The 12,678-nt window shown below is 49.3% G+C and overlaps 5 protein-coding genes across 5 annotated transcripts; 1 reads left to right on the top strand and 4 right to left on the bottom strand.

Annotated features, from left to right (window-relative positions):
* Positions 1-892: 892 nt before the first annotated feature.
* On the bottom strand, positions 893-1,982 carry BDW43DRAFT_151995 (uncharacterized protein). The gene is made up of 4 exons (XM_032038460.1): positions 1,827-1,982; positions 1,358-1,395; positions 1,169-1,306; positions 893-1,118 (listed from the first exon to the last, which is right to left on the bottom strand). The coding sequence occupies exons 1-4, from the start codon at positions 1,836-1,838 to the stop codon at positions 974-976; spliced, it is 333 nt and encodes a 110-aa protein (XP_031904865.1). The 5' UTR covers positions 1,839-1,982; the 3' UTR covers positions 893-973.
* A 1,722-nt stretch (positions 1,983-3,704) lies between these two features.
* Positions 3,705-5,258, top strand: BDW43DRAFT_151971 (DUF3431 domain-containing protein). Its single transcript, XM_032038459.1, has 4 exons — positions 3,705-4,046; positions 4,137-4,284; positions 4,356-4,937; positions 4,997-5,258. The coding sequence occupies exons 1-4, from the start codon at positions 3,917-3,919 to the stop codon at positions 5,109-5,111; spliced, it is 975 nt and encodes a 324-aa protein (XP_031904864.1). The 5' UTR covers positions 3,705-3,916; the 3' UTR covers positions 5,112-5,258.
* Positions 5,259-5,405: 147 nt separating this feature from the next.
* On the bottom strand, positions 5,406-6,748 carry BDW43DRAFT_306725 (putative GPI-anchored cell wall protein Pst1; the record flags this gene model as incomplete). The annotated part of the gene is made up of 3 exons (XM_032046089.1): positions 5,406-6,102; positions 6,206-6,578; positions 6,667-6,748. 3 exons carry the CDS (start codon positions 6,746-6,748, stop codon positions 5,406-5,408), a joined length of 1,152 nt encoding a protein of 383 aa, XP_031904863.1.
* A 1,442-nt stretch (positions 6,749-8,190) lies between these two features.
* BDW43DRAFT_296989 (uncharacterized protein) lies at positions 8,191-10,195 on the bottom strand (the record flags this gene model as incomplete). Its single annotated transcript, XM_032044302.1, has 6 exons — positions 8,191-8,336; positions 8,390-8,485; positions 8,529-8,654; positions 8,709-9,402; positions 9,469-9,881; positions 9,964-10,195. The coding sequence occupies 6 exons, from the start codon at positions 10,193-10,195 to the stop codon at positions 8,191-8,193; spliced, it is 1,707 nt and encodes a 568-aa protein (XP_031904862.1).
* A 383-nt stretch (positions 10,196-10,578) lies between these two features.
* BDW43DRAFT_151894 (ribosome biosynthesis protein RRB1) lies at positions 10,579-12,653 on the bottom strand. Its single transcript, XM_032038458.1, has 3 exons — positions 12,376-12,653; positions 11,048-12,314; positions 10,579-10,987 (listed from the first exon to the last, which is right to left on the bottom strand). Exons 1-3 carry the CDS (start codon positions 12,572-12,574, stop codon positions 10,963-10,965), a joined length of 1,491 nt encoding a protein of 496 aa, XP_031904861.1. The 5' UTR covers positions 12,575-12,653; the 3' UTR covers positions 10,579-10,962.
* Positions 12,654-12,678: the final 25 nt, after the last annotated feature.

Genomic DNA, 12,678 nt, shown 5'->3' with positions numbered 1-12,678 from the left:
AGTAGTAATATCTCATACCCCAGGAAATTTCGCCTAATCCCGACCGCACCCCCCAAATATTGGTTTTATCTGGGCGGCCGCCCGCAGACAGACCCCCCAGAAAAGCTCTATATTCGATGATACCTTAAGTCTGCGAAACCTTGGCACTTATTGGCTCCGGTCACTGGTTGGTCGATTCAGGAAAAATGGTTCCATTACCCCTCATCACAATGCAACAAGGGGGTCAGCCCAGCATCCAGAAAGACTCCGAAGGTCTAAGCGATTCTTTCACATGGGTGAGAGGCAACCCAGTGTAAGTCGGCTTCGGTGAACTCCCTCTCGTTTATACCCTCTCTGGTGTACAAATGCAAGAACGCCTTGCGACGGAACATGCTAGTGAACTGGTTGCCGAACCCATTAGTGCGGTTCAATTGGGCTCGTCGACAACACATGCGCACCGGCTTCTGGCAATTAATACCCAGCTTGAATCCGGTAGGGCACCATTCAACCATATTGAAAGAAGAAAGCTCATCGCTCCGAACCCGTTATGCTCGTTCTTTGCCGCGTTTACTGCTTGGTCCATTGTATTGTCTGCCTGTCCTATCAGTTCAGCAAACAAGGTACAGTACAAAAACACCAAAGGCATGATCACTCACAAGTCGGCCAATGTATGGATTTTTGGATCCCGGACGCCCTTCCTCGCACCGGTCACGAGAACGCTCACCTCCTCTTTCAACCATCCCTCACACCTGGCGAAAAGCGCCATGGCGCTAGCCTCCAGCCCAGTTTCTGCTTGCAGGAGATTCCACACCTCAATTGTTTTCTGGCATGACACTGAGAGTAGATCAATGTACCTACAACTGAACATGGTTCCACAATCACCTACGTAATATTTTTCCTTAGGCCAGCCTCTAAAAGAGTGCGGTACTTCTTCTTCACGTGGGTGTCTTCAAACCCTGCTGCGCGGAGCCATTCAGCCAGACGTCGCCCTAGTCTAATGATGAATCCGGCCTTGATAAAACCTGAACAGATGACCGAATAGTATTACTCGACTGATGTTGTCCTTGGTTGAACCGTCCTCTGAATACGCATTGGCATCCCAGTCCTGAAACTCGGCCCGTCCTCCAGGCTTTTTATGTCTACCCAAGTTAGTGACGGGGCAGCATCAGGTAAGGGCAGAAAGCTCAACTTGTAAGCCTGGGCCATGGACCTATGAAAGCCCCCAACACCTCCAACCAGATGTCGACCATGGATAGAGTCAAATTGGTCCTCATAGAGCCACTCGTCCTCGAAGTCGCCGACGAGGTACCTGGTATTTGGAGAGGCACTACGACAGCTTAGGATCAGCCATTTTCATACAGGGAAGTGGTGTGCTCACAATTGCGGTTGAATCGGACTCAAATCCAAACCGATAACCTAGGGAGACGAGCATCAGCAAATAAGTAGTTACTCCGATTTAATGTCCTGCGAACCTCCGCTGATGGAAAGGCGTCGGCTAGATAAGCTAGAATGAGCACCGAATATGTATTAATACAAAGACCTCATCAAAAATCCATGACCCATGTTCCTGCTCCCGCTCAGAGATCTAGGACGCGTCTTGGCGCAGACTCGACTGGCGCTAGAAACAATTTACTATCCATCATCACCAGCAGCATTTCATGTATCATGTCAAGTCGATCGGCTTCCACTTCGTCATTGCGCCCAAGGTATTCTATCCACCTGTTAGTATATCTCGACTTCGCCATACTCAAAAGTAAGTTCTTACTGCCATCGCGATTGCCATGATAGCGTCTGCCATTTCCATATTGATATTCCAGTGTAGACGAGGAGAGAGAGGTCGAACATGCCTTAGTAGTCATTAACTTTCCCTATTGACAAAGATACACGCAGTGTGTCTCACAGTTCCTGCCCATATGAAGAGCTATTGTCTGTAGCCTATATCATTGGATTATTCCCGCCGGTCCAAAATTGTAGGAGCTCGACTAGCGCACTCACTTCCTCATCAACTTCAACTTCAGGAAGCTGAGTGTTATGGTCACTATCGGCTGGAATAGGCCAAGACATATTGATTGGCGACATGACCAAGTCAATGCTGTATCATTCAGTTTTCACTTGTGGGCATTGGCTTAATGGCTACTGACAGAAAATCAAGTCTCAGGGTTTGGCCATATAAATATGTGGGAACACATCCTGCCCGCCTCCTTGCCTTGCCAGCGACCTGTATCGAGGATACTATGAGGTGCGAAGTCCATCCTTCTCTCGATAATAGCAAGGAACCAAGGCGTTAGGAAGGGTGCGCTGGCGGGCCAGCGACGTACTAGGTCGACCTGGATAGCCACATGTGGACAAGGGTTCATCGGGATCTCAACAGCATTCGAACGTTCTTTGTTAACCGCCCAAGCACCCGTGGGCTGATCATTACGAACTCTAGGCCTACTAGATGAGGCGTTCCTTTGCTCGCCAATCGGAGGTCCCGGCAACTACCGGAATCGAGCCGGTAACGAACCTTCTTGTCTCAAACAAAGAAACCTTTCAATAGGTTGGTTGCTGTGTCTCAGACGGAACTTTCCGTTCTGGTTTGACAAGGCTAAGCATAAGCACTTAATCTTGACCCTTATCCCGTTTCCGACGTCGGACAACGGCTCAGTTCGACTAACCCCGTATGAAAAGTACGAGTCCCAAAAAGAAGCACTGTGTATTTTATATCTACTAGACGGTTCATTACCCCTCTCAGTGTGAAGTATGTGCCATAGATTCTCTTTTAACGGGATATACTAAAATCTATTTATACACACCGGTCATACATGCATACATATATACATACATACATATATATATATATGGGATTTCAAGATAAACACATTAAAGTAATAAAATTTCAGGAAACCACCGACAAGTCGTAACACGGACCATACAATCACATTTGAAGTATAAATTTCAGAAGTGGACATATCTCGATGGTCTCTGATCAGATCTAATTCTCAGGCACCTATGGATGAGTCTCTGGAAGTATGCGGTGGAGCTGCTGGTCCCTGACACGAGATATGGAATTACTCCGACACCCTATAGTGTTGTGGAATACTAAACCTCACCAACTGCAGGGGGAAAGAAGTCACTTAAATCTAGAAGACGGTGTCGTCCCTGGAATGTAGCCATTTTCCTATATTAAAACAAAATATAAAATATATAAAAAAAGCACAGCAACGGGATTATATAATGTACACATTAGTTCTAGATAGTTAGTACATACTTCAATAGCGGGTAACATGACTTGCATACTGAACTCTGTCTCAGCCATGACTGATCGATTTTTTTTTCCTCTCCCGTCCATGTTAATCTTGGCTCCGGACACGTCAATTGTCGCCGATCATATTCGGTCCTTTCTGCAAGTTTGCTGATTCCCAATAGAACTAAAGCGCCACACCAGCTTCGTCTTCAGCGGAAATAACCTGTCAAAAGGAAAAAAGCAGGTCTCTCAGTCATCCAACATCAAGGATATCCCCATTGGTTCCACCCCAGGTTGATGCCCCTAATCCCTAATGAAGAAAATGGCTCGTGCCACATACCAATGAGATGAAGTCTCCACTAGGGGCCGAGCCCTTGACGATTGGTTAGTGAATGTAACCGTGTGTTGCGATTCGCCCCCTACGTGAGGTCATCCACTTAGTATGGCCCCAATTAATTTGACTTTTTTTTTTTTTTTTTTTTACTCTTTTCTTTTTTCCTGTTCCTCTAGTCTTAGTCCGACCCGTAAGGCAGAACTGGCTTTTGCTTTGGGGTTGAGGCTCCGTTCCATCGATCCCACTCCAACAAAATGGCCGATAATACCTAGTTTAATGCACCGTTCACTCTTCACACGCCTCTTTCTCCCCTCGCCCTCCCTACCTACCCTCTCCCTTGCTCCGGCCTCTCACCCCGTGAGAGCGCTCAACCCCCCATGATGTCAAAGAGACGGTTATTTCGCTGGCCTGCGCCCCGAACAGTCTGCTTAGGATGTTTAGCGCTAGTCTTCACCACGTTGGTGACGCTGTTCCTATACATGGGACAGCCATTGGACATGCAACCTGGTATGTAGATCTCGATCCTGGGTATAACGATGCTCCCGTATAGACCGGAGGTATGCTACATTCCCAGTGAGATCGTGGCTAATGAATAAGTATCAGGCCCCGAGCCCGTGAACAACCAAGTCTTTCGTCAATTATCCGAAATCACGAACACCTACACCAATGCGAGCGAGATAGGACTAGTGTTGGCCGCCACGCAGACGGAGAATCTAGATTGGCTTCTCAGCTATTGCCGAGATCAGTACGTGATTCCTTTGTCCAGCATTTCTAAGACACGGGCAATAAATTAATTTAACCTTAAAATGTCCGCAGTGGGACAATCCCTTTTATCTACACCACAGACTCCATTCCCGCCCCTTACCTCCTCATCCCTCACACAACCCGCGGTCGCGAGTCTACCGCCTATCTATCCTACATCGTAGATTACTACGACCAGCTCCCGAAGTACTCGATCTTTATCCACTCCGGCGTCGACCAGTGGCACAACGACCTTTTCGGCCCACGTACCAGCTCCGCCCTACCTCATCTCCGGCTCGAAGCCGTCGACGCCCAGGGATACGTTAATCTCCGCTGCGAGCATAACCCGGGTTGCCCCACGAGCGTCAACCCGTGGGAACCGACGCAGATCGATATCGAAAAGGACGACATCCGCGCGTTCTTCCCGCAGGTCTATGAGACCTTGTTCAACGTCGGCTCGGAGAAGGTCCCCCAGCACATCGGCAATGTCTGCTGCGGGCAGTTCGCCGTGAGCCGTGAGCGGATCCTGGAGCGTCCGCGACAGGATTATGAGCGCATGTTGAAGTGGGCGGGGGAGACAGAGTTAACGGATAGTTTCGGTGTTGGGTGGGTGTTTGAGAAGGTGTGGCATATCATCTTTGGCATGGACGTGATATAGTAAGTTTCTGTCCTTGACGTTTCATGGTGTGGATTGATGTAGATGCTAACAGTAGTAGTTGTCCGCGTTACGAACAGTGCCGCTGCGACACATATGGATGGTGCGGTCCGTTACCATCGGGTGAAACGCTGCAGGCAGTGCGAGCCCCGGGGTCTAAGGGAAAATCGATCTGAGTGGAATGATTGTTAATGTTGATGTATAGTACCATGGATATACACTGGTTACGACGAGTTTAGCATGCAAATTGCACCTAATTGATGTTTTTTTCCGACGAAAATTCACATGGCTCTTAAGTGAGACTCAATTTAAAAGACGGAATTGGACCAGACTTTTTAAGGTTATCATATATTTAATCCGTCTTTTTACTGAGATTCAACACCGCTCTCAAAGTCAGGACTACTAATCAAGCATTCACTTGGAACAAAAGGTATCATCGTTATCATCATAAAACAAAGCAAATTAATCCATTATCCATGATGCATGGCCTGTTGATGCTTGCCACTAACCGGCCCAGCATCCAATTCGAACAACCCCTCTTGTCTCCTCCCGACTTCAGCCGGCGGCGCCTCATGCACGTTCTCACTGTCTAGCATAGGAACCTCCGACTCAGACGGCCTCCGCCTCGGCATCGCCCTCAAGAACAACGACGGGTCATCCGGATTGCTCAGAATTCTCGAAGACCGATCGCCAGGCAACAACGCCGTGGGGACCGTCTGCGGCGCCGGTGAAAGCGGCTTCCTCGGTATAGCGCTCACAGCCGCCTCAGTATCAGCAGGCGGGCTCGGGGGTTGACTTGACGGGGAACTATTCGAGACGGCGCTAGGACCTTTCTTCTCATCACCTCTCTCCACGTCTCTCCCCGCTGGCCCCGCGGCGCCAACTGCAGTGACGCCAGCGAGGGCAGCCTTCCGTCTCAGCTTCCGTTGCCGTCGCATACACAACCAAACGAGAACACCAACAATGATAACCCCAAGAATAACCCCAATAGCGATGCCCGCCTTCGCCCCGGAGCTAAGGCCCGACGACCCCTTCTCTGAACAAGAGAACGTGCCCGTAAACGCATGCTTATCGTCCTTCAGCTTGTTTAGACTCGAGCAGGAAAATGACCCGGAACTCTGAATCTGCGTCTCGCCATACACATTCTCCAAGTTCCCCATCGATATTCTAGTACCAACGCCCACAATCAGTACATCAACTCACCCCATTTTCTCTCGAAAACAATTAAAAAAAAAAAAAAAAAAGAGAGGAAGAGGAAAAGGAAACGAACCGATCAAACTCGCCCTTCAAAACCAAATTCCCATTCACCTTCTCCAACTCATCTAACCTCACCTCCCTCAACCCCTCATTCCCTTCAATGCTAATCCCACCTCCGGTACTCTGCAAATTCCCCAACGAAACACTATTCAGCCCTCCATTATCCTTGATCGTGATCGGCGACGAAACACTCTCCAAATTGCTCGCGGCGAACCCATTCAGACTCGACGTCCCCTCGATCGTCAACGGGCCCTTGATTTCCTCAACTTTGGATAGACTGATGGTTCCGCTGGCGGCGGAGGTGATGGTTACAGGGCCGTTGATGGTTTCGCAATCCTTGAAGGCGTCGGCATCGGTTTGGGAGGTTATTTTTATGTCACCGGAGCCTGGCGGGTTAGCTTTACCCTAATGGATTACAATCCCGATAGGGATTAATATAAAAGGGAAAGGGGAAAGGGGAAAGGGTATACGAACATGATGACGACGACGATCCAGTTAAGAGATTGTTCCCGGCCTGGAGGAGCGAGGAAATTGCTCGTAGATTGTGAGAGTTCATGGATCCGCGCGGTTCATTCAATTTTTGGATGTACTGTAAGTAAATAAATCAATGCGAGGGAAAAAAAAAATAAATAAATCCACGTAGCGACCAAAATAAAATCAAATTCAGAATCAAGATCAAAAGCAACGGAGAAACAACAACGGATATCCGCATGAATAAAAACAACGAACTTGTATTAAATAGAATAAGATAAAAAAAAATGAATAATGGGAAATGGAACTCGCCCAATCCAATCCTGTAATGCTACGCTACACTATGCTACGCTAAATACTTACCGTAATGCATAGGACTAATTTCTACATAACTTAAACGAATAAGTGGCTGAGCGGAGCAGGGGAACTGAACTCGACTCGCCCTAGGTAGCTAAAGTAGTACTTGACGTAGGTAGTAGACCGGAGTCCTCCGTGCAGGCGGATATCACCTCACCTCACCTTACTCCGTCTCCGTACCCTACCAGCTACTAGCTAGTATGTACTAGTAGTAGACTCGGTCTACAGCGGAAAATGGGAATCCAGTCTCCTTCCGACCAAGAACGTCACAATCATAGTCAATTACATCCCTCGGTCCAATTAGGATTTAGTTCTTAGTATAGTATCATGATACATTTCTCAAACCCTCCTGCTCAGTCTACCTGCGACTCCCCCCGAGAAAACCCCATCAGGCATTGACCTTCCACTGAAAACAAAGACTCAAGACCCCTTTAATCCGGGCTAAGTGCCATGCCAAGAAATAGGGCAATTGAACAAAAAACAAGCTAGACAAAAAAAAAAAAAAAAAAAGAGAGGGAGGTGAGAAACAAAACCACGGACACAGCCACGGAGATCTCCACTGACAGGACCCTTTTTTGGTTATTTATTGCTGGGCTCGGACCTTAGTGTGGGCTTGGCTTGGCTACTAGGACATGGGATGGGATTGGTGCTTCTTTGTGCAGATTATTTCCTCTCTGTGGGCCTGTACGGAGTATGTAGCAGGTATTGGTTGTTGGATGGGCAGGTAAGTAGGGACGGAGTACAGAGTCAACTTTTGACTTGACTTGACTCTGGATGCTGGCTATTTTTATCGGGAGGGTTATTGGCGAGGTTGTTAGAGCCTTGTGTTAGTATTGTACATACTATATAGGCAGCAGTGTTGTCTGATTGTGTTTAAACAAGGTTGGTGTTTGTGTTGTTGATTGGCGATCTTCATCTGGGATTCCATGGATATAAATATGGATGCCTGGGGATGAAGGAAAAACACGGCCAGGCAAAAACATTCTCCACAGAATTGAAATCGAAATCTATTTATATATCTCTAGGGCTTTCTATCATAATCATATGCGCCAAGACCCACCCCGCTCAGCGATTAGGCATTGAGACAAATCATATCATCATGACAACGACAAATAGAGGAAGAAAATGAAAAGAAAGGAAACAGTACTGTACAGCTTCGATTCGTCAGTCTCACGAATCCAATCCTTGCAACTCGCTCCACTGCTCTTCTAATTCGCGGATAATCCATCCCGTGCGCCAGCCCACGGAGCCTTCCACCTGTCTCAGGAATTGGAGCGATCCCCGCTTCTCGGCAGGATGGCGCAGGCAATGTCCATCTTGGTCGAAGACAGGTTAGCATTGGCTGCGACATTCCGATAAGAGGACTCACATCGATAGAGTAAGTGGCACGCCATGAAATATGCATTTTCAACCGTTTCATTCGACATGGATAGCCCAATCACTTGCACCACGTGTGACGCAATCGCTCTCTGCATATCGTGAGTATATGAAACTACCATCAATATAACCTCCGAAAGCACTAACCTCTTCGATCCGTCGGAGACGAGCACGCTCGTAGTTGCTCACTACCCCCCAATGGCGGTCCGATGTCGCCAGGAGAATCTGGCAGGTGTGATAGTACTGTAGTCCAACCACTACATATGCTAGTCAATGTATATTCCACCCATCTATAAGACCCAGGGACATACCGGCCGGAGGCGAAATTACCCACAATTCAGGAAACGGCTGATTCTCTGCAACATTGGCATCCTTATACTGCAACGGCTGCCAGCTGACGGGCCTGTCGCGATACCAGTGCTCCACAGTCCTACACAGATCATGCCAATCCTCCTCATCCACGGCTTCCACATGGCCGTCCGAGCAGCGCTGCAGAATCCGAGCACAGTAATAGATGATAACGTTAGCGTAGGCTGCATCGTCGCTCCGCTTGAAAACCGAGGACTGTTCATAATTCCTCAAATCAAGCTGCATCGGCTGATTCTGGACGATGGAGGCGTAGATGGCCTGCCGTAGGAACTGCCAGCTAGCGGCCTCCGTCAGCCCGCCAGACGATGCAGATCTAGACATGGTGTTCAGGAGCCGGTTGGAACCGAGGAAATGGCACTTTTCATCGGTCGCACTCTCGAGTTCCTCGTAGATCCGCAGGATCACTACAGATACGAGCAGGTTGTCATCGTATGTGTCCTCCGGCCGTGCGAGAGCAGCTATGAGCAGCTCGACACATTGGCTGTGGTATTCGGAGGCTTCCCAATCGTTCGCCCCGGACATGATCGCGTCGTGTCGGGCAGATAGGGCTAGCACCGCTTTTAGAACTATTGGCACATGGAGCGCTCTGCGTGGTACTTCCGTACTGAAATTCGACCCTGAGTCACAGATGTCTAACTATAATGTTCATCAGAATCTCCGATACCAAGATACGTCTGCAGGACCATGTTTTTTGTTTCGTACCCAAGGTGATATTTTGTTGATGTATGAGCGCAACAGGAATGCTTCCCGAGACGTCATCGTCGATGAGGAGGTCGACCGCGGTGTCGATGGGGTCACTGGTGAGGCCCACGTACTGGTGGATGCTAATGGAGAGGCTCTGTCATTGATCGCGCTGGGAGAGATTGCTGTGGCTTTGACCGAAAATTGTTCATCGAGCACCGAGGGAGTGGCGATGGAGGCTTCCGCCTGTGGAATAGTAGGGACCTCCTCGAGTGGATTCAGAGGCCCGGAGTAAGGTACGTGAGCTGAGAAGTGATTAGATATAGATGGATGAAGGCCGTCCGGCGGAAACGGGTGATCGCCCTGAGGATCTGGTGCAGCATCGCTTGTACTTCCGTCCGTGGACTCTTCCGCCGATTCCTGAACGAAGGTCACTGGCTAGCGTTAGGTATGGTTTGAAAACCAGATTGACGACCCCGGTGGCGAAGAACCACAGGGCATAAACAAAAGACATACAAGACCGAGGAACGTTCACCCATGTCTGCCTTGAATCCCACTCCAGTTCAAACTTCGAGGCAGCACCTTGGCTCTTCTGATAGACATGACGAACAGACTTGAAACGAAAGGGAGGATCGAGACGACAGGTACGGCCTAAGCGGGTGCAAGCGTTACAGGCGGAGGCTCCAGTCCGAGTGGTACACCGAATGTGACGAAGGCGACAGCGCTCACATCCCCTTCCGATCCTCATGGCAGTTTCCGGGGCAAGTAATGAGCGATGAACGCTGCGGGGAAGTGATCGGAACGGAGCACAAGCATGGGCGGACTCTTTTACTCGAAGTGATCAACCCAGCAGATCAGGCCACTGCAGGATTGATCAGTGAAGAAATAAAGAGATGTGTTCGGAGGACTTAACAGTAAATAGAAGGTTTCAGTCTGTTGGGGACGACCTTTAACACCCAAATTGAGGACAAAGCTTTCCCCGCATTTTAACATGGGGAAGTTCTTTTTCAGCGTGTGTCTGATTGGATGCTCCATACTATGGACCCCCACGGACTCCCATGGAGATTGATATCTTTCCCGACCCAGTAATTGGTCGCTCTGGTCTTACACGTGCTATGTAGAGTATATATACATTTTTATCCTTAATGATAAGGGGGCAAGGATATGTGGCCAATTTTTGCAACCGTTCTTTTTTTATAAGTATTGAGTATTGGTCACGTTAGGGTGGTCTACTCCAGATTCGGCCCGGTCACCTGCTGGCGTACACCGACGGCATTTGACTGTCAAATGCCGACACGCTGATCACTGGTCGTTGTGTCCAATCACCGGCCATACTAGTCGTTTAGATTGCCCAGGAATTGTGTCCTTTGGTGTGGCATAATAGCACAGTGTCATCATATTCATCAACTTCTATTTCCAGAGAACTTTAAATCAACTTCCATCAAACAAATGGTATAAACGTATGGGGAGGTCGTAGTATGTATATTGCGGAATCAGGCTTTTTTTCTTCTTGTTCTAAACACTGATAGTCTTGAACACACTGTGAAGCTTAGTTAGCATTCGAACGCTCTTCATCATTGTAGCAAAAGGATAATCATACCCAAATCCAGCACCGCCGGTGGCCATGATGGTACCCGGCATCTGGGCCTGCCAGTGCACCTCCTTGACCGATTCCATGTAATGCACGAACAGCAATTGGGGCGGAATGTCAGTCATGCCAGCTTCCCGGCTCTCTTCATCATCGAGTTCAACAGCCAGATCCCACAGAGTCACAGTGTTATCGGCCGAACCAACAGCCACCACACTGTCATCCGTAGGATGCCATTCAATACTGGTGACAGGTTCCTTATGGAAGTCAAAAGCAGCAACCGGCGAAGCCGTGATCTGGGAGGACGGCGCCGAGGCATTCGGCTTCCAGTGCCTCAGATCCCAGACGGCCCACTGGCCATCGTCAGCTCCTGTAGCGAGAAGGTGGAAGGTCTGGTTCGACCATGTCATGACATTGACGTCTGTGTTCGAAACCTTGACATCCACAGCGGGCTTACGGGACTTGGATCGGACATCCCAAACCTTCACACTACCATCACTGCTGGCGGATGCAAAGACATTCCGCTCATTAGGGGACCATTGCAATTCCTCTACCGATGAGGTGTGCCCCAGGAAGGGCCGTGTATCGGTAACCCAACCGCCTCCTTCAGTGCGCGTCGTAACGTAGATCAAACCATCGTTGTCACCGGTCAACAATTTTCCGAGAGGTTGGAGGGGAGACCAATCCAAGGCATAGCCTTCCGACTTGTGCATGCGAAGGGTCGAAAGAGGCTTCGAAGCGGAAGGAGGGAGGACGGTACCGGGAACGTCGAAACTGGTAAGGTGGGGCGTAACGTCGTGGATGACCACCTGTGAGTTCTCCAGCATGGTAGCGGTAAGTGTCTGGGGAGGCTTGGAATAATCCCCGGATGACGAGGGGGTTTGATGGGAACGGATCCGGTTGGTTGTCGATCCCAGAGGGATGCTCCTGTGCTCGAGAATTGGTTCTCCCATGTCGTCATCTGAGTCCGAGTCGCTTTCCGAGTCTGTATCATTTTCCTTTTCCATCTTGCTCAAGCCGCTCATCTTCAGGACCATAAGCTCATTTTCCTTAGCACGACGTCCCTCTGCTTGTGTACCAGTGACGGCGTAGACGGTCGCGGGATAGGTTTTGCGGTTATCGCCCAGGTTGTCGCGGACAATGTCGAAAGAGAGGCAGGGCCACGGGGTACTGAGGGTGTGCAGCATATCATACGTAGAAGGATCTGGCGAGAGAACCTCTCCGGGGGCGAGTTTCGTTCTTCCAGGAATAAAAGTCTGTTTGTCCACCTCCATCGCCTCTGTCGGTCACGGTCGCAATCAGCACTGAGCTAGCAAATTCAAGAAACATAAAATGCTTACCCTTTTCTTCCTCTTCCCGCTCAGCATCGGGACGTCCATCCACACCCGCCTCAAGGATTTCATCTTCGCTCTCGAATTCGTCCTCGAACTCGTCTTCGAACTCCCCCACCTCATCTGGAGGGGCGTCGGCCATCGGGCGGTCTCCGGCCTTGAGAGCGGCAGATTGCTCGTCGGAAACGTCGGCGGCTCTCTTAGACATGGTGTAAGAATTTCCTTTTTTTATGAAAATTAGGTAGGAGCTGTCGACGAGCCAGTCGTGCGGCAGAACGAGCTTGCAGTGATGGAAAATGACTGATTAGGGTT

This window comes from Aspergillus alliaceus (assembly GCF_009176365.1).
Source record: "Aspergillus alliaceus strain CBS 536.65 unplaced genomic scaffold BDW43scaffold_4, whole genome shotgun sequence".
NCBI lineage: Eukaryota > Fungi > Ascomycota > Eurotiomycetes > Eurotiales > Aspergillaceae > Aspergillus > Aspergillus alliaceus.
The sequence above is the reverse complement of the archived record's forward strand: the minus strand, read 5'-3'. Positions and strand labels throughout refer to the sequence as shown.

Excerpts from the sequence above, each read along its gene's own strand:
- BDW43DRAFT_151971 (XM_032038459.1), top strand. The coding sequence starts at position 3,917 with ATGATGTCAAAGAGACGGTTATTTCGCTGGCCTGCGCCCCGAACAGTC. Across the intron at positions 4,047-4,136 it reads GCCATTGGACATGCAACCTG|TATCAGGCCCCGAGCCCGTG; the intron begins GTATGTAGATCT and ends CTAATGAATAAG. Across the intron at positions 4,285-4,355 it reads CTCAGCTATTGCCGAGATCA|TGGGACAATCCCTTTTATCT; the intron begins GTACGTGATTCC and ends AAATGTCCGCAG.
- BDW43DRAFT_151995 (XM_032038460.1), bottom strand. Across the intron at positions 1,307-1,357 it reads AGTCCGATTCAACCGCAATT|TGCCTCTCCAAATACCAGGT; the intron begins GTGAGCACACCA and ends AAGCTGTCGTAG. Across the intron at positions 1,119-1,168 it reads TCCATGGCCCAGGCTTACAA|ACATAAAAAGCCTGGAGGAC; the intron begins GTTGAGCTTTCT and ends TAACTTGGGTAG.
- BDW43DRAFT_151894 (XM_032038458.1), bottom strand. The coding sequence starts at position 12,574 with ATGTCTAAGAGAGCCGCCGACGTTTCCGACGAGCAATCTGCCGCTCTC. Across the intron at positions 12,315-12,375 it reads GCGGGAAGAGGAAGAAAAGG|AGGCGATGGAGGTGGACAAA; the intron begins GTAAGCATTTTA and ends CGTGACCGACAG. Across the intron at positions 10,988-11,047 it reads ACCGGCGGTGCTGGATTTGG|TGTGTTCAAGACTATCAGTG; the intron begins GTATGATTATCC and ends TAAGCTTCACAG.